This window comes from Rhinoraja longicauda, chromosome 1 (genome assembly GCF_053455715.1).
Source record: "Rhinoraja longicauda isolate Sanriku21f chromosome 1, sRhiLon1.1, whole genome shotgun sequence".
In the NCBI taxonomy this organism is placed as follows: Eukaryota; Metazoa; Chordata; class Chondrichthyes; order Rajiformes; family Arhynchobatidae; genus Rhinoraja; species Rhinoraja longicauda.
The window spans coordinates 121,265,362-121,291,334 of record NC_135953.1 but is presented as its reverse complement, the minus strand read 5'-3'; the positions used below and the strand labels follow the sequence as shown (position 1 = coordinate 121,291,334).

The window sequence follows — 25,973 nt, the reverse complement described above, 5'->3', positions numbered from 1 at the left end:
CATTTTCACACGGGGAGGGGTGGCGGATATATGGAACGAGCTGCCAGAGGAGGTAGTTGAGGCAGGTATCATAACCACATTTAAAGGACATTTGGACAGGCTGATGGATAGGAAAGGCTTAGGCAGGATAATGGGACAAACACACAGAGGTAAGACGAGCATGGATGGGGCATCTTAGTCGACATGGACAACGTGGGCCAAAGGGCCTGTGTTCATGCTGTATGCCGTCTTCTCCAAAGACGTACAGGTATGTAGGTTAATTGGCTGGGTAAATGTAAAAAAAAAAAAATTGTCCCTAGTGGGTGTAGGATAGTGTTAATGTGCGGGGATCGCTGGGCGGCACGGACTTGGAGGGCCGAAAAGGCCTGTTTCCGGCTGTATATATATGATATGATATGATATGATTGACTATGACAAAGAGATGAACAGTGGAAGATATGGAAGAGGATGTAATTAGGCACACTAACTCTGTTATAACCCATTATATTCCACATGTGATGCTGAGAATACCCTCAAATTCATGGTGCACAATACAAAATGTCAAAAGTATAGTCATCGATGTAACAGTAAAGTACAGGTTGAAGCTGGAATAGTGGAAAGAGCCAGGCCAGTTATGGAGGGGGAGGAGAAGAGACAAGTCATGCCAAGAATGGAGGCCAGAAAGAGTCAGGCCTGTGATGGAGGAGGGGGAAAAGGAGCTATGATAGGGATGAAGGAGGGGAGAGTCAGGCCAGGAAATAAGGAAGGTGAACCAGACTAGGATTAGAGGAAGAGGAAAGTGCCAGGCCAGGGATAGTGGAGAGGAGAGGTTCGGAGATACTCATGGGGTCTATCTCCCAGATGCAGGAAAGTTGTCATTTTCAATTGAAGTTTCCATTTACCTGGATCTCTACGAATTACTTGAAATATCTCAAACTAAAAAGCAAAATTTTAAGGAATTTAACATTTCTGCCCCAGTATTGTGTAAGAGCCTTAGATGATGTCCACCTAACCAAGCAGGAAAACTATTCCAATTCCTGATTTTTGTCTTTTGAGATATGAAAATGTTTAAATTTTGTTTAGAGATACACATGCATACAGGCCCGATTAGCAAGTTTGCTGATCACACTAAAACATGTGCTACCATAGACAGTGTAATTGGTTATTAAGTATCACAGCAGGATCTTGATCAGCTGGGCAAGTGGGCCAAGGAATGGCTAATGAAGTTTAATTCGGATAAATGTGCAGTGTTGTATTGAGAAATGGAACCAAGGCAGGACCTTCACAACAAGCGGTAGTGGTCTGGGGAGTGTTGTAGAGCAGAGGAATCTGGGAGCACAAGTACATAGTTCACTGAAAACGACATTATAGGTAGATGGGGTGGTAAAGAAAGCTATTGGTAGATTGGCCTTTATGTTAGCAGATTCTTTGCCAATATGAAAATGGCTCTTTTATCCCAATTAGCTAGTTCTCAATCCTTGCTAATAAATTAATCACAATGCTATGAACTTTTATCATGTGCAATTCACAAGGAAAGTGTCAGCAAAGTTTAATGTTAAAATGCCAACTCACTCTATACATCAGAGCAATGTGTACTAAATCACTCACATTGCTACACCGTAAATACCCAATGATTCTCTGTAAACGCCATTACAGGTAGATGGATGGGGTGGTGAAGAAAGCTATTGGCAGATTGGCCTTTATGTTGAGGATGTTATGTTACAATTGTATAAGACAATGATGAGGCCACACTTGGTGTTTTGTGTTCAGTTTTGTTCATCCTGCTGTAGAAATATACAATTAAACTGGAAAGGGTGAAGTGAAGGTGTACAAGAACATCGCCAAGACCCGAAGGGCTGAGCTATAGGGCGATGTTGGGGAGGCTAGGACTTTAATCCTTGGAGCGCAGGAGGCTGAGGGCTGATTTGAGAGAACTGTATAAAATCAAAAGGGGAAGAACCTTAATGGCATTGATGTGCAGAGACCTTGGTCCAAGTTTATAGCTCACTAAAAGTGGAAGCACAAGTAGATAGGGTGGTAAGGCGTATGGTATGCTTGCCTTCATTGCTAGGGGAGTTAGATCCATGAAAAGAAAGGCGACCGATTCATATTTTCCACAAATTTATTTGAGAAACGATGCATTACAAGTGAAAAGCAATTGGCAGACATTTATTCTTTTATAGCCATAGTTTGTCTCAGCTATGTAAACATTATAATAACATGTAATAGCTAAGGGATTAAGAGTGCCCATATTACATATTAATCCCTTGGATTAATTGAAACAATGCAGTAGCGCATAAACTATTAAATAAAGCTTAGAAATGTTCCCAGAAAAAAACTAATTCCAAAAGGGTTCCTTGTATATTGCCAATTATGAAGATCGACATCACAATGAATGATTTTACATATACTGAACAACCATCCAACCACCCAACGATCTTCATACTAACCCAATAGAAATATTATCCCGTGGTCTTCCAGATGCAAACAAATACAACATAAATCATTCCTTAACAAGTCAACAATAACAAAAAAATTTAAATTAGTTGGTCCATTGCTCAGACTGAAAAACGTTTTAGTACTGAATATTTATTCATCTCAGTAATTTGATAAGTGCATTGAAATCCCCATTTTCTCGGGGACAGTGCAATGACAAACTTCCTTAATTATCTATTTATTGAATTTGGTCACTGATGGCAATGCCAGAATTGGATCCTAATCCTACTTCCTCTTGAACTAAGTTGATTTGCATGGCCATTGCTCAGACAGATACCAGTTGCTGCCTGCCTAAAGTCGCTGTAGGCCAGACCAGAGAAAGATGGGCAATTTCCTTCCATAAAAGGATATTAATAATCCATATAGATTTTAATACAGCTTTCTGGCGCATTTTTATTCATGATTTCTTTTTTAATTTAAGTATTCAAATTTATATTGGGACTTGAATTCATGGCTGGATTACTAATCTTATAACATGAAGTAGTTCCCCAGTTCATATTGGAACTTAGTTACCTTATGGTATCCAAAGCAAGTTTACAGTTATCCATTCCATTTCATAGAAATACTATTACAACAAATAAAACAGTTTTAATTATTTACTGTGTTAATTATTGGATTTGGTAGTAAACATTTGCAACATTCAAACTGCAAAATTCCAATAAGACATTATTAGGAACTCATTTGAGATTAGATATATCTTAACATGATTTGCAAGCTATAATTCATTAAAGCATTTGCATTGCAATTGTACTTTGATAAGCAATTAACAGGTTAAAACTTCAATACTGACTATGGAATTCATTACTTCAAAAGGAGAATTAATTATCTTCACTGCCACACATGCTTAAAAGGATGTTTCTGTAATCACCCGATGTGTCACTCTGCAAAAGAAAAGGAATCTGTTAATGGTTGTTCGTGAAAATTGAGCTGTTGTGTTCAGAAACCATTTCAACAATCCAGGTTGAGAATAAATTCTTGTGCGGCAACATCAACAGCAGCTTGTTTTAGATGAAGCCATGACATAGAAGCTACAGTATACATAGCTGCATATCAACTTACAATGTAGAGAACATAGGGCAGCACGGTCACGATGGTCAAGTTGCTGCCTTACAACGCCAGAGACTCAGGTTCAATCCTGCCTACAGTGCTGACTATATGGTGTTTGTATGTTTAGTTTAGTTTTGAGATACAGTACGGAAACGGGCCCTTCGGCCCACCGGGTCCGCGCCGACCAGCGATCCCTGCACATTAACATTTTCCTACACCCACTAGAGACAATTTTTACATTTACCAAGACAATTAACCTACTTACCTGTACGAGTGTTCTACCCACGTGGCCACGTGGGTTTCCTCCCCCCTCCCCCCGTGTGCTCTGCTTTCCTTCCACACTCCAAAAACATACAGGTTTGTAGGTTAATTTGGCTTCGGTAAAAATCGTTCCAAGTGTGTGTAGGATAGCGCTAGTTAACGGGGATCACTGGTCGGCACAGACTCAGTGGGCTGGAGGGCCTGTTTCCATGTTGTATCTCTAAGCCAAAAAACTAAGCTAAACCTCGATTACTGCTGATTCAGAGAACGCATTGTATGTGTCCAAGTATAATTGGCAAGGTAGTTGGTAAACATCATGGGCCATCTTAGTGCTGTCCATAAACTGATTAGGCCGCCATGCAAGGCCTCATTATTAATTTGGGCGAGTCGTACACATTCGGGAGGTAATGACTGGCCTACAACCACCACAATCATGATTCTTTTTGCAAGGCAGAAATCCAGCAAGTGGAGATTTTGTTCTCGATTCCCATCAACTTCAGTTTACTAGAGATCATTGGCAAATACCATCTTTCTGCTGGGGGAAAACACTTTTATCCTAATGATGGAACTTGGCTCTTTTATCCAAGATGGACAGGGCTGCAATGAGAAGTGCAACCTTATTAGAAATCATTGATTCATGATGTTTGAGAGAAGGTTTTATTTCTACTTTAGTACTGACCAAGAGCAGACTGCTAAAGCAGTGATTATGCAGATAATGCTCATATTTAGAAGACAGGGCAGATTAGGTGACTTTCCACATAGTTGGGAAAATGCCAGTGTTAAACTACACTAGGATATTTAGGTTTAGGTTTATTATTGTCACATGTACCAAGGTACAGTGAAAAACTTTGTTTTGCATGCTACCCATCTTTACTTATCTTAATCCATTCATCAATTAATTACACAGGCAAGCTGCTTTGATTTCCAAGTAATTCAACATTTAAGAATAAGTTACCTTTTTCTCATTTCCTGCAAATAATATAGCTAATAATGAATACTATCTATCTTCTGGGGTGGACCATGTCACTTTTAAATTACAGTTAAATTGTTACTTTTGTAATTGGATCTCTACCTAACAATTGTTTTTATTAGGACGATGATTACTCATTAGTGATCATTAGTACTCATTAGTCAAAGTTGTAACACAAACAAATGAGCACTTCAGCCCACCACAACCATGCCAGCCCTTTTGCTCATCTGCACTCATCTGATTTACCTGTATTAAGACTCTATCCTTGCCTTTTGTTGTGAAAGTCTCTTAAAATTACTAACGGTATCCGATCACACCATCTCCTCTGGCAGCGTGTTGCAGATATCAACCACTCTACATACATTTAAAAAACTAATCCTTTAATTCTCCTACCTCTCATTTATTTTTTTATATATTTCCACATTATGGAAAGACACATCACTGCCTGATCCATTACTAGGTGGCACATTCTGTTTTACGGTCATACCTTGATCATACTTTGGAGAGTTTTTCCATAGTTGTCATAGAATGCCTTACGAATATCCATCAGGTCAACTTCACTCCTTGAAATCAGAACCCTGATGAGTGTTTCATCATTGGTGCCACTTCCCTAATTACAAAAGGAAATATGTCAAAATAGTTACTTGGCTACTTTCAACAATGTTAGGTTTGACAATGTGTAGGCGAATTATAGAATGTACAATAATTTTTTCTATAGATCGGTATGAACAATGAACATTTAATATGGTGTTTATCATTTGAAGAACTCCAAGCAGCACGTCTAACTGTTCTTAGTAACATGCATTTCCATTCAGTACAAGAAAACATGTACAAATCAGATCATTTTAATATTTTTAAAAAACCTTTAATAATAATTGAATTAGATTTATTTGAGATTAGTTTATCAATTAACAGACCTTCATGGCATTGTAGAGTGTTTCAGCAAAAAACTCAGGAACACTTCTTATACACTTGACTGAAATTAAAAAAACAAACATAAAGTGTATATAGATTATTAATGCTACCTTTTGTTTTACGAAGGTTAACAAATTTAAAGGTCTACTTATAGAATTAGGTTTCCATTGATCAATTTGCACAATTATTGGTAAAGGCCGAACAACCCAATTGGCCATTAGTACGGCCATTACATACATGATGAAACAAGATTTAAAACAATGTTTCCTAAAGAGGAAAAATAATATAAATATATATTGATTTAAGAATATTGGAAGGTGGCTCATATTGAACATAAAAATCAGTGGAGTTAGGTAGCCTGGTTTTATGTTACAAATTTTCCACTACTGTGAGAGAATATTAACTCTTGCATCTTACCAACTGCTAGCAAAGCACTGCTCAGATTTCCAGATGTCTCAGAAGAAATGCTTTCTTCTATTTGATAGCCTGAGATTTTCATATACTCTGTAAAAACTGAAGGCGATAATATAATTAAACAATCATCTTTTCCAATAAGCATAATGTTCTTTCATGACAATGAAAGCATGCACATTTAATATCTAATCCTTGTTGATTTGATAAAAATATATAATAACTTTAATTTCTGATAAAGCAAAGTGCAATGTGGAAAAGGCCCTTCAGCCCAACCTGCCCACACCGGCCAACATGTCCCAGCTACACCCGTCCCACCTGCCCGCGTTTGGTCGATATCCCTCTAAACCTGTCCTATCCATGTATCTGTCTAACTGTTTCTTAAATGTCAGGATAAGTCCAGCCACAACTAACACGTCTGGCAGTTTGCTCCATACACCCACCACCCATTGTGTGTAAAAGTTACCCCTCAGATTCCTATTAAATCTTTTCCCCTTCACCTTAAACCTATGTCCTCTGGTTCTCGATTCACCAACTCTAGTCAAGAGGCTCTGTGCATCTACCGAATCTATTCCTCATGATTTTATACACTTCTACAAGATCATCCCTCATCCTTCTGTGCTCCAAGGAAGAGTCCCAGCCTACTGAGCCTTTCCATATAACTCAGACCTTCTAGTCCTGGCAACAACCCTTTCCAGCTTGCCCAGAACTGAACACAATATTCTAAATGCGACCTCAGCAACATCTTATACAACTGCAACATGACCGCCCAACTTCTACACTCATTACTCTGACTGATGAAGGCCAATGTGCCAAAAGCCTTTTTGACCACCTTATCTACCAGTGACTCTACCTTCAAGGAACCATGCACCTGCACTCCTAGATCCCTCTCCAACACTCCACAGAGGCCTACCATTCACTGTGTAAGTCCTGCCCATGTTAGATTTCCCAAAATGCAACACCTCACATTTCTCTTGTTCCATCAATCATTCCTCAGCCCACCTGCCCAATTGATCAAGATCCTGCTACAATTTTTCACAACCATCTTCACTATCTGCAAAACCACCCACTTTAGTATCATCAGCAAACTCGGTAATCTTGCCAAGTATGTTCTCATCCAAGTCATTGATGTAGATGACTAACAGACCCAGCACCAAACCCTGAAGCACACCATTAGTCACAGTTCTCCAGTCCAAGAAACAACCTTCTACCATCACCCTCTGCTTCCTTCCATGAAGCAAAATTTCTATCCATTCAGTTATCTCTCCTTGGATCCCATGCGATCTAACCCAGAACAGCCTATCATGCGGAACCTTGCCGAATGCTTTGCTAAATTCAAAATGTATATTGCTGTATCTCTCACCTAACGTTGTGAGTACACAATCCAAATAATATTCCTCATTTCAGCTATCTCCAAGAGATAGAAATGTACATTTTCCAGAAAAAGAAACTCGATCAATTGTGTCAAAATCCTAAATGATTCAATGTCACTTCCTGACCAAATCTTTAACCATGAGAACCACACTTCTAATTTACCCTAGTTTATAAGACTCCTCCCTAGAAACTGCTAGCCTGAAGTGAAATTCAACTCGGGTGCTTCAAACTATTTTCTACCAGGCACAAGTCAAATTAAGGACCACAAAAGCTCGGATAAAAATACTACAGCAGAGCATAACAAGTGGAGAGGGGACACAAGAGACTATAGGGGTTGTGTATGGAGCTAACAAACACTGACAGAGGAACTCAGAGGGTCAAGCAGCATCTGTAAAGAAAAAGTGTTGGTTAACAGTTCGGGGTGAGACCTTGCATCAGAACATAGGAGACTAGTAGTTAAGGTGAGTTTATCTCACTTTACATTTTAAACTAGCTAATTAGCCTCTCTGAAACCCATAACTCCAAACACCAAGAAGGGCAAGGACAAGTGTTTGGGACACAGCCAAAAGCTCTCCTTACTTGGTAACATATAACCATGTTCCTTGAGCAACAAACAAAGAGTTCTGTTTAGTTTAGAGATGTAGCGTGGAAACAGCCCCTTGGGCCCACCGAATCCATTGATCACCTGCACACTAATTCCATGTTATCCCATTTTTGCATCTTACACACTCGGGGCAATTTACGGAAGCCAATTAACCTATAATCCTGCATTTCTTACTTAAAATTGGCACGTTCAATGCTCACACCATAGGTACACAAGCGGAATACAAGGTGTTGTTCTTCCTGCGAGTTTGTAGTGGATGTCAGTGGATAGTTTGCCCTCTGTGATGGTAAGAGACGGAGAAAGGGGAGAGGGACATTAGAGATAGTCTAAAGATGCAAGAGGCTGTCCCAATGCAGTCACCGATGTAGTAGAGAAATATTCGGCGAATGTTGCCGAGGTGTGTTTGTGTTCAATGTACCAACAAAAAGAAAGGCATGCGAGTGCTTTTGGCTACACCTTTGACTTGAAGAGGTAAAAGGAATCAAAAGTTAAGAACTTTTCTCTGGATCTGGCCTCCTCTACATTGGCGAGATGAAGCGTAGACTAGCTACTGTTTTGCCAAACACATGCTCTGTCCACCAAGACATGCTGAAGCTCTTAGTTGCTAATCATTTTTAACTCCCCTTTCTTCTATTGTAAAGACAGAACTGCAGGTACTTGATGACAAGCAAATTGATTTAAGCACTTGCAAATCCTTAGATAAGCAAGTTATTCATACCTGCATGCAGTAAGACAACATTCAGACATGGACTGAGAATTGGCAAGTAAAATGCGTATGTGATAAATGTCAGACAGACCAACTTCAACAAAAAACATGATTTTTAAACTGTTATGCCTAAGATACCATACTACATACAGTCTGAAGACCCGAAAAGTCACCCATTCCTTCTCTCCCGAGATGCTGCCTGACCTGCTGAGTTACTCCAGCATTTTGTGAATAAATACCATATTACATGTTCTGTGCAAGGGAAAGGGTCAAGGCAATTGGCGTGACATGTAACTTATAAAGAGTAAATCGGTTAATAGACTGAAAACAAAAAGCAATTATAACCAGGTCATTTTTTAGTTGACAATCTGGAACCAGCGAAATGCTACAAGGACATGCCAACAGAATTATTAACTCACTAAAAGGCACTCAGCCCTTCAAGCTTGTTCTGTATTTAATGAAATCATGAGCGACACAATCAGTTCAGCATTCTAGCTAATTCCAGTAAACGTTCGACTGCATACTTATCAAGAAACTATTTGCTTCTGCCTTAAATATATTCAAACTCGCCACGTCCACATCCTATTGAGGAATCACTCTGAAGGGGGAAAAGAAAAAAACACCTCAACCACTGTAAATGAGCCACACCTTTTTTTTTCTTTAAGAGTGACTTCCTAGTTCTAGATTCGGTACGTCTCTGAGGATTAGTATTGGTTTATTGTCGTCACACATACTGACATACAGTGGAAAAACAGCGAGTAGTTTCATGTGTACTATTTACAAATGTACTGCAGCCACTCACAAAGGTCACTTCAACAGTATTTCCCAACCCCATGTCCCCTTGCACCTGGAAGGCAAGAATAATGATCGCGTGGTAATGACAATATCTGCAGCTTCCCCCAAATTCACACATCCATGACATGGAAGTAACTCTTTTCCCTGGACCATCACTCGATCCAAAGTCTGAACTCCCTCTCAACAGCATTTTGGAAGAACAACCTCCTTAAGGGATGTCAATGATGGGTAATTAATGCCGGCTTTGCCGGGCAACAAAACGCACATCCTATAAATGGACAAAGAAAAAGTAATTGTGTTTGTACAGCAGTCCATTGGCTATTGAACATTTTTGGATCATTCTAAGATGGATCTTGCACAAATGCAAGCTCTTAAATATTTAGTCTCTCAGTAATATGTGAAAAATCTTTTCTTCATTTTGTTTCAGGCCTGCAATGTTAACATTTGCTTAATGTTCACCCATCTCAACAAGAAATAAAGTAGAATAATAGTATATTCTAGAATTTAGTTAGTCCAAGTTTTAAATTGATTAAATTTCCCCCCAAATACTCTGTTAAAGACATGAAAGTCTAAAATGTTGCACGACATATCACCACAGTTATAATTGGTAGTCAGTAATGAAAGCAAAGCCAACAATGCGAACCTTGCCGAAGATGATGAACACTCTTACTCCCGATGATGGACAGGAACATTGACTCATCAGTACCACATTTCATTTCTCCAGCTTGAAACAGTTCCTGTTGTGTAGAGATAATATAAATTATATATTCATACCACACACACACATAGATAATTTAACACTTCGGACTGCAGTCAATTTTAGGCCCATCTTCATACTTCGCCCCTCCTTCACACCCACTCACTAACCTTGAAAATTAGTTCATTAAATAAGTGTGATTGCATACAGGACTAAGATTTGGATACCTCCACAAAGTTTAATGCAAATAAATGTGAGGTGCTGCATTTTGGGAAGTCAAACCAGGGCAGAACCTTCACAGTGAATGTAGGGCCCTGTCGAGTATTTGAGGCAACATTTCTGACTTGTGAACCGTTTTGGTTATGGACATTTCTCACCAACACACAAGGACCTGCAATATGGACTTGATAGCTTGATATATGCAATATAGGACCATGACCTTTTCAGTAATGGATATGTGCCCTTTATGTGACGACTATTGCATACCTTGGGTGTGCAAGCAAAGAATTTCATTGTGACTTGTCACATGACAATAAAGTATTCAATTCAATTCTTATAATATATTCCTTTATTCGTCCCACACCGGGGAAATTTACAGTGTTACAGCAGCAAAGTGGATAGCAAGAGATCAATCATTATAAATAAAAGTAAATACAGGGATAAATTGTCATCAGTTTACTGTGTATTCCTTAACTGTTACTGTTGACTCGCCTGCTGGGAGCAGTGCTGGTTGTGCAGTCTCACAGCAGCGGGAAGGAAGGACCTCCTATATCTCTCCTTCACACACTTGGGGTGATGGAGTCTGTCACTGAATGAGCTGCTCAGTGCAGTGACAGTGTCCTGCATGGGATGGGAATCGTTGTCCAGCAGCGATTTTAACTTTGCCATCATCCTCCTCTCTCCCACTGCCTGCACTGAGTCGAGGGGGCAACCCAGGACAGAGCTGGCCTTCCTGACCAGCTTGTCAAGTCTCTTCCCTTCCGCCGCTGAGATGCTGCTGCTCCAGCAGACCACTCCATAGAAAATACCACTTGCTCCCAATTTTTGTCAATTCTAAATAATATTCTGCTTATCGTAATGTCCAAATGCAGTGGACAAAAGTGCTCCTATTAATCTGTGGTTTCTACCTGTTCTCTCCTTTTTCTCTTCCATAGGGTTTCTATTTGTAGTATTCTTTCTGGCAAGTTGAGGCATGAACTCAATTCAGTCCTTCCAACTTTAAACATAATGTCATTATTTCCTCATATACAACTACTCTAGAGAACACTGCTTATGAATCACACCGCTCACATGTCAACAATTGCCCAATCAGCAGTACAGTTACTTCTGAAACTTGATCAGCAACACTTTTCTCTCAAGAATGGAATAAACAGCAGTTTAAAAAATGGATTAAGTTTTACCCAAAGCTTTTTTCTGCAAGCGAATGGGGCTACCTAACAATTCAGGCACGAGTCCAGTCACCAAATGAGATAAAAAGGTACGAGTAGAGCAGCCTCAAAATTGTGTAAAAATAAAGTTTAAATAAATCATTCAAGAAAGGTTTATTAACTATTTTTGTTAAAGAAAAAAAATATCAATTATAAAATGCTTCCACTCACCTGAGCATCTTTTTTAACTTCAGCATCAGTGTATGCTGTGCTCTCATCTCTGCTGGCCTAACAAGGAAGAAAATAAATGTCAGTTTTTGTTGTATTTCACCCACAAACCCTCCCCACCCCCCCGTCACCTCATGCATTCCTTTGTTAATGACTACTGAAATCCTCCCATTACCTCAACCAAACCTCTATCGCACACATCCTAACACTCACTCTGCTCATTCCAACCGTTCCGAACAAAATTAGACCCGTCCAACAACTTATTAATTCTAAAATCTTTATCCCAATTTTATTTCTCCCTGTTCATTTTCTTACAGTCCAGCCTACAGTTAAACTTTACATTCTTCAAGGCCGTGCATTCAATTGACCAGGCCGTAACCTCACCAATTCCCCCTTTAAACTAAAATACCTCTCCCTCTCTCTACCCCCCGCCACCCCCCCATCCCACCCTCCTCGACAGTTTTAAATCTACCTGCATGACCATGCCCAGCCTTAATATTTCCTTTCACAATTAGTATCAGATTTTGTTTGGTAAATGTATCAAACAAACTTTAAATTCAAGATTTTAAATGTGTGAACAAAACCAAAAAGAAAAAAACTGCACTACTGTTTCCATAAATATGGCACTTGAAAAGTTAACCTCAATGGTCTGGCATATTGTAAATTGATAAAGATTTATTTTTCAAATTTTGAAATGTCTACCTGTAGCAAAATAATCAAAATCCTTTGGAAATGTCCAGAAGTGTCACTGATAATACATTCTTCCAAGTCTTTGTCATATTCTGAAAGGTATTAAAAGAGATAGTTGGGCCAAGATTAAGTTATTTCCCATAGTTCATGAGTTAAAACAATAAGTTACACAGAAATGTTGGAGCTTCCTTACCAATAGCAACCACTTAGTCCTGATAGAACAAATTAAGTATTTCTGCCACCAGATATTATCAATCACCAACAGAAATATTTCATTCAGTACCTCTATCAATACATGCACCATACAAAGCAGATTGAATACAAAAGCAGATTTCGTATAAATTTTTACCTGTTCCACCCGAGTGATGATACCCATTTTGTGTTAAACAATGTTTAAAGCCAGAGTGTCTAAAACATTGAAGTGAAAGCAAAAATGGAATACAAAAGATAAAAGTCCCCTAACAGCACCTAAACCACCTCCTCATTTTCAAGCAAAGATTAGATTTAATGCCCACAAATTCATTGAGCAACAACAGATAATAGTAGCACGGTAAATCAATTCTTCGGGTCAATTACCTTTCAGTAGAACTTCAAGTCAGCGATCTAAAATGTTACTTAATTTTCTCCCTCCATGGAAGAGCCTGACCTGTTGAATATTCCCAGCATATGTACTTTTATTTCAGATTTTTAGCATCTACTGTTTTTCTTTTGCTTTCTGAACAAATTATGTCTGATCTGCTTTAATAATGACTGTGATGATACCGTGGATATCCAAGAGCATACCTTCCTTATAAGCTTGAATGATTGCTCTAAGTTCCTGGTTGGTTCTTGAGGCAAAAATTTCTATCAAGCATTTTTCATCCGTTCCAGCACCCTTCAAAAATACAAAACAAATAACTGTCAAAACATTGCAAGAGACAACATTTCATATTAAGCCATTTGAAAGACGATGCAGAAGATGTACAAATCAAAATGTGAGCTTTGCAATATTCTCCATTATTTTGGGTGTGAAGCAATTACACCAGCTAAAAAAAGGTATTCCAGCACAACCAACAATCCTACAAGATGGTCAAGGTCAAATTCCCTACTGGGCAACAAGACGACCAGAAGTGGCTATAACATTGCTCCAAGGCGGGTTAAATCTATTTATACCAGCAAATCTACAATACCAGCCCTTTCCCTCACTATGAGTTGCATGAAGGAATTGAGGTCAATTACTCCTAACTCACTGGAATTGGTCCAGTATGAGACCCCTGTAAGAATATGTCCTTTTAAACACTTATTTTTTCCAACCTAGCTAATAATAAAACAAAAGTAGGCTTTTCAAGCTCAACAAGTCCAAGTTGATCATTAGGCCCAATCCCTGTGGTGGTATGTGGTTAAATTATTGGACTTGCAACTCAGAGGCCTGGACTAACATTCGAGAACTGAATGTTCAAATCCCAGCATGGCACCTGGGGTGGGAGCTGCTTTACGCCCTCGTCGTCCACCCTTGGTAGTTCTACGGAACTGGCACAATTAGCAGCAAAGCGTCAACTACGGTACTATGAAGCACCAATTGCCACTTTTGACTGTTACAGTTAACATGCGAAAGAAGAAGCATGTGGAATTTTAATTCAGTTATTAAAATGGCATCTGTTAAAAAGTAACCAATTTGAATTTTCTCAATGCCACTCATCTCCAGTACTCAGCACAACTTTGGTTTAAAAATAGACAAAAAAAGTTTGGGCTATTTTTAAACAAAGGCTAATTTCCAGAGGCAAGGTGAAAGTGACTGTCCTTGATATCGAGACATCATTGAATCAACTGTGGTATCACGTTTGGTCAACGTGGGTTGTTTTTAAATGTGCTATACAAATAAAATTGACTTGACTTGACTTGACCCTGGTAAAACTGAAGGCAGTGAAAACTTCAGGAAAAACATTTCAATAATTGAAATCAACTCTAAATCAAGATTTATTGTGGCTTTTGGAGGGCAATCCTCCTAGCCACAGAAGGTTATCACAAGTTGTTTAGGATACACCATCATCACAACCATCTTAGCTGCTTTATAAATGGTCTTTCTTCCATAACAGAGGTAAACAAATAGGAACGTTTGCTGAAAACTGAAAAATTATATGGCTCTTTGTAACAAAACCTGGACAACATTCGAGCATGGGCTGAAAAATGGAAAGTCATATAAATGTCACAATTGTGCCAGGCAATGGCCATCACCAACAAGAGAAAGTTCAACCTCCAAACCCCTTCTCATATATCCTATGCTTTAACAGGTACAGCTTCAATTTACAAACTTTACATCCAGTCAGTGTATGAATACAGACTACATGAAGTAGTGGCAGGGGGTGAGCCAATTTATTGAACTGATGCATGTGCTCTCACGATACAGTTGGGTTGGGAGCTCCAATATTTAAACCTAGTGATCATAAAAGAATGGCAATAAATCTCAAGGCAAGGATGGTGTTTACCTCGGAGGGAACCTGCAGCTGCTATGTTCCCATGTGCCCGATCTCGTTGCCTTTCAGAGCAACAATCATGCAGTTTACGGTGACACATGCTTAAGCTGTGTGGAGGGATTGAATGCCTTAGTGTGGTAGTTGGGTTGCCAATTGTAGGCTACTGTCCTGGATGGCATGGTGGGGTGGTGTAGGATGAGAATCAGTCTTTTTGGGTAGCACACCATCTCTCTCAATTTTATGTCAGTCCTGTGCAATGGGGCAGTCAGAAAGAGTGCATTTTAAGAGCTCACTCTCTTCCCAGAGGTCAGTGTGCTAAGGTGGCATCTGCCAATGATAAACCCAAAGGTGAAGTTATTGCACAATTCAAGGAAAAAACTGCTCTGACAATTTATTAACCAGCATTTACACAAATATTTGTTTTGCAGGTTTTTGAACTTGCCATTGTCACACTACACATTTAGCAAAACATAGAGAGGGGAAATTCCAATTCCTAGGCAACGTTCTGACAATTAAGCTCTTACAGTTTGCATGATTTTGTTCAAAATTATAAGCTGTGTTTTCTGCATTCCATCAGCATTTACATCTTAAAAATACTTCAATCCCTTTGAAATGTTTTGGGACAGACCAAGATTACAAAGTTTACTAAATAAAAGCATAAAGCACCAGATTGACTGAATCACTATAATTTGCAGCTGGGGAATTGGTTGCATGTGTAGCAGGCACAAATTATACTGCAACACTCAAGTAAACAGTATTTCTTCTCCTCCCTCTTCTAAACCTTCTCCCATCGGGCAAAATATACAGAAGTGTGAAAACACACACCTCCAGAATCAGGGACAGTTTCTTCCCAGCTGTTCCTAGCAACGGAACCATCCTACCACAACTAGTGAGCAATCCTGAACTACTATCTACCTCATGGTGACCTTCGGACACTCTGATTGGACTTTACTGGCTTTGTCTCGCGCTAAACGTTATTCCCTTATCATGTATCTGCACACTGTGAATGGCTTGATTGTAATCATGCATTGTCATTTTGTTGACTGGCTATCATGCAACAAAGCTTGTCACTGTACCTCGGTACACATGACAATAAACAAAACTGAACCAAACTGAACTTTCTCCTTGATGAAGGCAGAAAATGCTGAAAATATCACCAGGTTGGGACATCTGCAGAGACAGTTAATGTTTCAGGTCAGGAACCTTTCAGAGCTGGAATATTTTCACCTTTTTGTTTTCTTTTTCCAGATTGCCCATTTCTGCAGTATTTGGGCGTTGCATATTTCCTCTAAATACTTGTGGGTGAAGAGATGGATTTTAATTTGGAAATCATGTATTTACTCAGAAATCACAGGTTTAATTTAGCAGGGTCTTTGCATTCTGCTTCAAACTTTCATTGACATTAAACAAAATCCTTACCTACTTACTTAGGTCTGGTGGGAATAAAATACATAATCCTATTCGGCAAAAAGCAGTGAGATCACCAAATATCTTATCAAAACAAAACCATATTTGTGCAAGGGACATTTTGTGTAAAATCTAATTTGTGTAAGGGACGTTTTCTTTTTAAGTTTGTACAGTTATAATGGGTATTTTAAATACCTCTTACAATTTCAAGACAGACATTCCCCAACTCTGATACCATTGTGAACCTTATTTTTCACTGGCAGCCATACATCCTCAACCCTCTGGAATCCACTCGCTAAAACCCCTCTTTCTTGCCCTGCATTTCTTTGGCTTAATAACAATTTGATGCCCAACAGCATTTCTTACAAACACCAGTTTCCAACTGTTGCTGCTCTAAGTTTATCTTTCAAACAAGTATCTTTTTTTTATGCTGGGATCTCAGTTCTAAGTTCTGCTCTGAGTTAACAGTGAAAGATATTCACTAAAAGTTTAAATATTGTGGTTCAGCTCAAGTTCTGACTCCTTCCTGCCACGTGGATTGCACAGCTGTGCGTGCTGAATCACAGCAGCAAGTACAATTTTAACCCTTGAAATGTCAAAGATAGTTTCAAGATGATTGCTTAATGAGTGCATTTTATTTTTAAAACAAAAATCAGGAACACCATGCACATTCAGAAACTTTGTTGGGGAGGAACTAAGGGGATATTATTTCGCCAATTCTAAAAATAAAAACCATACGGTGAATATATCAAATATTTAGAACCACTTAATGTATTCCTACTGGACTAAATCCAAATAACTTAGTTTATGTTCAGTTATAAATTATAAAGGGAGTAGAGATTGAGGCCCAGGGAATCAGAGCTCATTCGATGAACAATGGGCAGTGGGATGTGCATTCTTGCACAGCTGTAAAACTGGGAATTGTGGCAGTACCCAAGTAGAAGCCCATGAGGAGAGGAAGAGCCATTAAAGGGCTGAGTGAAGCTTGACAACATGTTTTTGAATAATGAAATGCTCTCTCTCTACTGGACAAATGAAGATAATGTCAAAGAAATTTCACTGAAAGAATCATGAGGGAAAGAAAGATGCTTCAACTGGAAGCTATTTAATCAGGAAATGTTTCACAAGGCTATTAGATAAATAACGTATGGGACCAAGTCAAGTATAAGGCAAGAAAATTGAATGGCTACCTCATGAACTTATAGATGCTATCAGGAGTTTGATGCGTGGTGTTTAGAATCTTATGTCCTGTGGAAAGTATTCAAAATAATAGGTCCAATGCCATTTGAGCAACTTCAGATTGGTTCTGGTCAGCCTGTGCTACTGGATTTTAAATTGTGAAGTTCAGGCACACACCTTTGTGGCTCTACAGATCAGAGCTGACACCCTCACATTGAACCCAAGGAATGAATTCCAAGGTGATCTGGAGATAGATCAGGGCCAATAAAAACAACAGAGGTCATTGCGATTGAACCCACCTTGTTCATAAGTTCATAAATGATAGGAGCGGAATTAGGCCATTCGGCCCATCTAGTCTACTCCGCCATTCAATCATGGTTGATCTATCTTCCCCTCTTCATCCCAATCTCCTGCCTTCTCCCCATTAGCCCTGACAGCCGTACTAATCAAGAATCGATCTATCTCTGCCTTAAAAATATCCATTGACTTTGCCTTCAGTGCAGGAATGTAGGAACATACACATTAGGAATAGGGGGAATCCTCAAGTCTGCCCTACCATTTAATGAGATCACGACTAATGCAATTGTTGCCTCAAATCTGCATTTCTGTCTACCTGTGATCACATTTCACCCCTTTGCTTACCAAGAATCTCTGTCTTAAAAATATTCAGACTCAATTCTAGATGCAGGTAGGATATTAGAGCATAATACTTTGTTAAATATTGGATTTAGACACACATGTTCCAGTTACATCAAGTCCCACAACTAATAATGCTGGATGTGAAGAGAATCTGCTGCCAGTACAAACTTTAGTACTGGAGTAATCTCAGCAGTGGCCTTTCCCCTTAAAACCTCTTGCACCACAATTCAAAATATTCAACAACACCGACCCAGAAGTTATGAAGGTTAAAAGCAATAATATTTGTAGTCAGAATATCATGCACCAACTCGCCAACCAAAATTGACATTACCTTTGATATTGGTTGGGTCTCTGATATTTCAGAGATAGAGTCATAGACTCGATGACACTATCTCTCAAATGTTGGACTTCCCCAATACCATTCCTGACAGAGCACCAATTCCTGCCAGCATTAGATAGGAGCTCGTCATTTTTTTGTTTCTTTTGCTGGGCTATAAAAACTAGTATCAGGAGCCACTGCCAGGGTTCGATGGGAATTGTTTAGGCAACTGAGGTACATACATAATAGAAAAGGACAAAAAAAACCCGTGACTTCCTTGTTTATACAGGCTCACAAGTGTCTTATAACAAGCAATAAAATGGGAGAGAAATCATCAGCCATGTTCTAAATTATTGACTGGGAACGTGCACAAATTGTGTTGTGAGACAATCTAAATCATTATTAAAACAGAATCAATAAGATTGAAATGAAATTTTCCTTCTCAGGATTGAATACATTACACCTCTAGAATGTAACAGTTCATCATGTAAAAAGAGATCTAGAAAACTAGAATAATTCATCCACAGATTTACCTTAAGTGCATTGTGCAATTCAGAGACGTCGTACTGGAGAAGAGTCTTCATGAGTCCAACAATCACATTTTCAAACTTCCCACCTAATTCAGACTTTAGGTCCTCAACGAGATCCTGTTGTACACAAGATTATTATTACACAGTGCATCTTTAAAATAAGTCACAATCAAGATTCAAGTGATTACAGTTAAATAGTCTCAGCTCCCTTCTAATCTAATAGAAACAGAATTAAAAAATGGAAATCTCTTTCAGAATGGATACAACTAATGCTTCAAAATGACTACTTTAACTCAGAAGTAGATTACAGTATTGTTATGGAATTAATAAGGACAACAAAAGCTCATTCCAAACTGTATTCCAAATGCTCACTAACATTATGCATTTGTAAAGAAAGTACATAAAAGTTAAGCTTAATCACAGGAATGGCACTGAATTTGTTTATTAAAGGGACCTGCAAGTTACCAGCAAACTTACATTATTTAACTCCTTCTCCAGAACCTGTAACTCACCAAGAGCATGGTCAGTGGACAGCAGGAATCACAGGGGAGCAGTAACCCTCTCTGCAACTCGCTAACCCTGTTCAAAACAGCTGAATTTACAAGGAATGCATGCGGGTTTCAGAGTTTTCTTCCCTCAGAATTTAATTCCCTACTCCAGCCCCACTCGCACTTGGGCATTGCAATTCCTTTCATTCATCCAGTTGCCAATTGGAATTCATTACAATTTGGTGGTAGCAACAAATATTTGATTCAGAGGCAAAGCAAACTTATGGAATAACTTGGCAAATCAACTACAAGAAGAATTTTGCAGTTTGCACCCACGTAACACTTTTGGGAAAACCTTCGAGCTTGGCTCACAATAATTTCTCTATCAAGATTTACCCACCCTTTGTGCTGCTGTAATCACACTGATGGAGAAAGATTGTCAGCACAGCATACCAGGGTGGTAAAAGGAGAATAAAGTTTTGTTTAGCTCAACTCCCATGTTTCATATAAATCCACAAAAGTGAGATGATAAGCACAATGAAACATGCACTTAAATATTTTCCTACCCTGCCAAAAAGAGTTTTGTATTGAAGAGAGATTTTTAAACGTTGAGTGCTGCTCCTGGTAGTTATGATGCTAATAATAGCACTTTCATCAGTACCTACAGGACACAAGAAAAACAGAACCCGTAAAGTCACATGCATTTAGGCACAAACACATCAGAATATTCTTGTTGTTTTAACACCGTGGTTTAAACATCCACAATCTCAAAGAGTTAACAGAATTAGGCCTGGTTTACATAACCTATCCCCCAAGTTGCTGAAGTCCTGGTATAGTTCTGTTAAATATCATCCATTTCTCTCCAAGGAAAGAGAAATGTGGCAATGTTCTGTACACAAAATTGAATGTATTACGATTTGATGTATTTGGGAAAACTCTCAATAACCCTGTCTTTGCATCATACATATAGCAAGAATAACAGGGAAGTTATTCCCCCCCCCCTTCCCGTTTATAATTCTTGATCCACTACATAAAAAAGCAATCTATAAAAATTCTTTCCTTTATCAGGATACCACAAGTCCATATAGAGCGTTTTCCACTGCGGCTTGATTTGGATGCAGAATTAAATTTGAGGGATATTACATCCTTATTGTGGAAATCACAACCAAACTTGGTAAAGTTAACAGAGAGTCTAGATTGATGCTCCAGTCCAACATGAGGAAGTGCTGCATTATCAAAACTGCTAGTGATTAAATTAAAGAAAACAAAAAGCAGTAACAGCTTCAGGCTCTGCAGATCAGGCAATACGTATGGGGATAGAAGAAGAAATACTATTTCTGGCTACAAACCAATGAAATGTTACCCTGTAAAGAGAGGACAACTCTTGGAGACCAATGGATAATCAAGTATAAACATCTTCTTTATATACATCATAAAGCAAGCTTAATTGTACCAAGCATAATTGTGGCTATAAGAACAGGTAAGAAGTTGCCTATCCTGCAGCAATTGCCTCACGTTCCAATTCCTCAAAGTTCTTTCCACCATCTACTAGGTGCAAATCTGGAGTGTATTAAAATACTCTACCTGGTTGCATGAATGATGCTAAAAAAATTATAAAGTTCAACACCATGCAGCATAAAGCAGTTGCCCTGATTGGCAACCAATCTTACATCCTAAACATTCAGAATGTCACCATTATTGCTGCAGTGTGCACCATCAATGATATCCACTAAACTTCCATGCAAACCTTCTACAATAACATATCCCAAACCTGAGCCCCTACCAACAAACATAACAAATAAAAACACTTTGTTGTTACTTCTCCCAACTAACTACATTTCCCTTGGTCCCATTCCCTTTGTCCGGCTTTCACACCTTACACTTCCTTATCTATATACACTTCCTTATCTATATACACTTTCTTATCTGTACACCGCCCGCTCCCCTGACATCAATCAGTCTGAAGAAGGGTCTCGACCCAAAACGTTACCCATTCCTTCTCTCCAGAGATGCTGCCTGTGCCGTTGAGTTACTCCAGCATTTTGTGTCTATCTTCAAATAAAAACGTGGGCTCAGGAACACTATCACCTACAGGTTCCCCTTCAAGTCATACACCACCTTGACATTGTAACATTATCATTCATTGCTGGACAAAATCCTACAGATCCCTGCACATCAGACTAACTTCTCCAGACAGAGTGCAGCAGTTCAAGGAGAGAGCATGTCCGGGTTGGGTCCGAAGCAGTTCAAGGAGGTCACTCACAAGCATCTTTGCAGTGGAGGCCAATTCTCTGGATGTTTTCAAGAGAGAGTTAGATAGAGCTCTTAATGATAGCGGAGGCAGGGGGTATGGGGAGAGGGTAGGAACAGGGTACTGATTGTGGATGATCAGCCATGATCGCATTGAATGGCAGTGCTGGCTCAAAGGGCCGAATGGCCTACTCCTGCACCTATTGTCTATAAATCTCAAGCAATAATAGCCATATCTCCAGCTATACACACACACATTGCCACTGAATTTCAAAAATTCTTAGCCCACGAATAAAAAACACGGTAAAAGAAAAACATTTTCTATACAAGTTACATATTTGAAGTAATTACCCAGTCCTTTCATGGCTTTTCTGAGCAGTTCTGCATCTTGGTTTGCATTAAAGTTTGGATAGTCTTTGATAACTCCTCGTGAATGCTGAATAGCATATTACAATTGAAAAGATAGCAGTTACCAGCAAATGAAAGTAAAATTTATCAACAAACACAGTTGTTGTTCAGTGCCTTGAAGACAAACCTTGTTACATATCATGGATTAACTTCCCCACAATAATAATAATAATAATAATAATAATAATAATAATAATAATAATAATAATAGGGATTACTTTCCATTAAACATTAACAAAGGCAATACAGTGCAAATCCATAATCTAATTCAACATTAGTTACTCAATAACATAATGCTAAAATATACAAATATTTGACAACATTTTGGCGATGAATTTCTTCAACAAAATAAACACACGCAGAAGATTTACAAGGACATTGCCAGGACTCAGGGTCTAAACTACAGGGAGAGGTTGGGCAAACTAGGACTTTATTCTTTGGAGCACAAGAGTCTGCGGGGTGATCGTAGAGAAAAGTATAAAATTATTAGAGGAGTTCATAGGGGGAATGCACGGAGTCTCTCAAGCTGCGCATGGCCATCAAGAACCATAGAACATTGGTTTAAGCTGAGAGGGGAAAGATTTAATCGGTACCCGAGGGGCAACATTTTTGTTCAGAGTGGTGAGCATATGTAATGAGCTACCAGAGGAGGTAGTTGAGGCAGCTACTATAACAGTATTTAAAAGACAGGCACATGGATAGGAATGTTTAGAGGAATATGGGCCAGATGCAGGCAAATGGGACTAGCTTCGATGATGCTTCTTGGTTGGAATGGACAGGTTGGGCCAAGGAGCCTGCTTTCTTGTTGTATGGTTCTCGCTGTTCTATTTCAATTTACTAGCTATACATATTCACTTTGTCCACAAGGTACACTCTCAACATTTCTGATCATTCACAAAACTGCATCGATATGGTATTTATATTACTAGTCTTTTACAAACAAATGCTTACCTACAAAATATAACATTTAATGCACAGGAGCAGATATCAGACCACTAAATCAAAATCAAGTTTAAGCTATTCAACAGTTTTTAAAAATGAGAAAATATAACATTTCCTAATTAGGGAAGAAAAAAATGCATGTGAAAAAGTGGAAATTGAAAATCTAATGTAAAAGCAGAAAATGCTGGAAACAATCAGCAGGTCATGTTGTGGGAAGAGAAAGAATTAACACTTTGAATCAAAGAATTTAAAGGGAGCGAAAAAAAGCATTAGTTTTAATTTAGACACAAGGAACTACAGATGCAGGTTTACAAAGAAAAGGTCAGTTGAAGGAAGGGTCCTGATCAGAAATGTCACCTATCCATGTTCTCCATTGGTGCTACTTGATCCTCTGAGTTACTTGAGAACTTTGTGTCGAAATAGTTTCAAGTTACAGAGAAGATGAACAGTGGGAAGGAATTAATATGTCAACGGGAACATTTGTGATAGAGCGAGGGCAGAATTGTTTGGTAAGTAGTGTTTGGTGGGTTAAAGGCAGCAGATAGTGTGATAACATGAACAAAGGAAGTTGACAAATACTACAAGATGCAGGATTGTTGGACATATTCAAGAGGGTGGGGTGTGCTAACAGAATAAAAACTGAGCCAGTATCACAAACTGAAAAGGCCAGTTCTGATACAGAAATGCATGGAATATTAGTATGAAAATAGAAGAGGTACTGTTCCTCAAGCTCGGATTTGATCCTCAAGCTCAACCTCATCATTAATTGCAAGAGGCCACGTACAGTGGGCTCTGTATGATATAGCAGAGTGGGATGGAAAACTCAAGAAACAAAAATATGCAAGTTTTAAAATGTAGTTGGGCGGTCCCTGGTGGTTAAGGATGAGGCACAAAGAAATCCAATGCAATAAAGTCAGTGTGCTCTCAGCTTGTCAAGTTCAAAAGTTTTCTTTAAAGTCGCTTTCAAATATTTCGGATTATTTCGACATTGTCATTCATTTTTATAAAAAGCAATTAAGTTCAATAAAGTTGTAACTGGAAAACTGAAGTCTGACTTTGTCTCACATGACTCAGTTACACGGTCTGACGTTTTTGAAAGAACGGTCGGGTTTGAGAAGCTACGAACTTTATAAGTGCATTTAAAGTGACGAAATTATAATGCACAGAAAGGCTGTATTTTATGGTTGTTTTTTAAAAAAAGAAATCGACCCACCTTTCCTGTCGATGCCATTGTTTCTAATCTGGTCAAAACAAAATCAAAGGAAACACAATTTTATGAAGTAAGCATAGAAGTTTTGTAATATGTCAATCCAAAGTTACTTCTGCGACATTATTTACGTGCTTGATATTAAAATATGCAATCAGGTTTTAAGACAAATAATTTTTAATTTACTCTTTAAAAGTATGCCGAAAAGGTTTTTTCCCCAAAACCCCGCCCGAAAAGTATTCAACATACTTACATTAGAGATTTGTCTCGTCGCCCACCGCTGCAAGAGCTTCTCTCCGCTCTACACAAACACCGCTCTAACCAAACAAAAACCACTAGGACGATGAACTCACTCGTTCCAATGTCTATCCTGCCAAGTGACCGCACCCCGAGCTGAGAGTACTGTATGCTGGGTATTGGAGTTTAGCGTGGATGAGTTGTATCCAAATTGCCTCAGAATTTCCGTTCTCTGGTCTAGAATGGATTCTGAAAGTAAATACTGAAATCGAACTGTTTTATAAACCAGCAACTTGTTACTTGAGATATAGATATCCACTTCTTGACATTTACTCTCAAGTGGCAACTGTTGTTGACGTCTGTGCCACTCACCTGCATAAATGTTTGGCCAAGTCATATCCTCTACCACTGATCTGTCAATCCACGATTCACCCTTCCCCAACTGTTGAAACGTTGTCAGTCTTCTGATCTCTCATCTGGACCCCCATCATAGTGAAATCGATGACCAGCCAAACGTGACAGTCTCTCAAACCTGCACCTGACACTAAAATAACTAACTAGGTGATTACAATTTTAATGCTGAATATATGCAACCACCTGTGCAATTGAAATTTGGGTCAACAAGGTGCACTATAATTTCTAGGCAGGCATTTCCAGTAAAAGTGCTGTGACCATGCCTAACATATGGTCCTTTTTCTGGACCAATGCTTCAACATCTCTTGGTCATCCAGAGTTCCCCTCTTTTGCCAGCTTTCACTGCCCTTCACCCTAATTGGAACATGCTGGCCTTGAACTCTGTCTCATATTTAAAAGCCTTCCAATTGTCTGACATTCATTTACCTGCAAACAGCTTCCATCCATGAACTTCTCAAAGTTCTATTCTATTCCCATCAAAAATGGGTTTGCCTCAAGTTGGGACTTCTAACTTTTGGACCAGTCCTATCCTTTTCCATAACTTTTAAAAATAGAATTTATAACCCTAACCCTAATGCATAGTCCCAAAGTGTTCCTCCACTAACACTTCAGTCACCTGCCCTTCTCTAGTAGGGCCATTTACATATTAATTGTAAAAGATTTCATTTGAAAAATGAACACACTTTGCTAATTCCACCCCATCCAAGCCCATAGCACCATGGAAGTATTTCCAATATTTGGAAAATTAAAATCCGCTACTATTGCAACACTATTATTCTTGAAGCTGTCCGTGAAGATTTAAACTTTAAAATGTGAATAACTACAAATGTAACACCAATTTCAATGAAACTTCTTCCATTAGCACCAAAGGGACGACGGTGAGTAAGATGGGCCTAAAATTGTCGCGCTATCGTGTACCGTTTTGGCTGTAGTTCAGGAATAAACAAACAAACAAGAGTT

The 25,973-nt window shown here is 38.8% G+C and overlaps 1 protein-coding gene across 2 annotated transcripts; it reads right to left on the bottom strand.

The window, feature by feature from the left end:
- Positions 1-2,083: 2,083 nt before the first annotated feature.
- Positions 2,084-24,719, bottom strand: LOC144596812 (annexin A5-like). 2 transcript variants are annotated; one of them, XM_078405651.1, is made up of 13 exons: positions 24,616-24,719; positions 24,369-24,396; positions 22,157-22,241; positions 20,122-20,216; positions 19,071-19,184; positions 13,324-13,414; positions 12,553-12,632; positions 11,854-11,910; positions 10,202-10,295; positions 6,086-6,181; positions 5,671-5,729; positions 5,241-5,363; positions 2,084-3,356 (listed from the first exon to the last, which is right to left on the bottom strand). In XM_078405651.1, the coding sequence occupies exons 2-13, from the start codon at positions 24,384-24,386 to the stop codon at positions 3,294-3,296; spliced, it is 975 nt and encodes a 324-aa protein (XP_078261777.1). In that variant the 5' UTR covers positions 24,387-24,396; positions 24,616-24,719; the 3' UTR covers positions 2,084-3,293. The 2 variants fall into 2 exon arrangements, with proteins under 2 accessions (XP_078261777.1, XP_078261768.1); XM_078405642.1 differs by having other exon boundaries at positions 24,369-24,391; positions 24,616-24,696.
- Between the last annotated feature and the right edge of the window lie 1,254 nt (positions 24,720-25,973).

Bases quoted from the DNA above. Each gene is read 5' to 3' on its own strand.
- LOC144596812 (XM_078405651.1), bottom strand. The intron at 6,182-10,201 runs GTTCGCATTGTT...TATCGCCTTCAG, and splicing joins TGTTCATCATCTTCGGCAAG to TTTTTACAGAGTATATGAAA. The intron at 5,730-6,085 runs GTAAGATGCAAG...TTTTAATTTCAG, and splicing joins CAGTGCTTTGCTAGCAGTTG to TCAAGTGTATAAGAAGTGTT.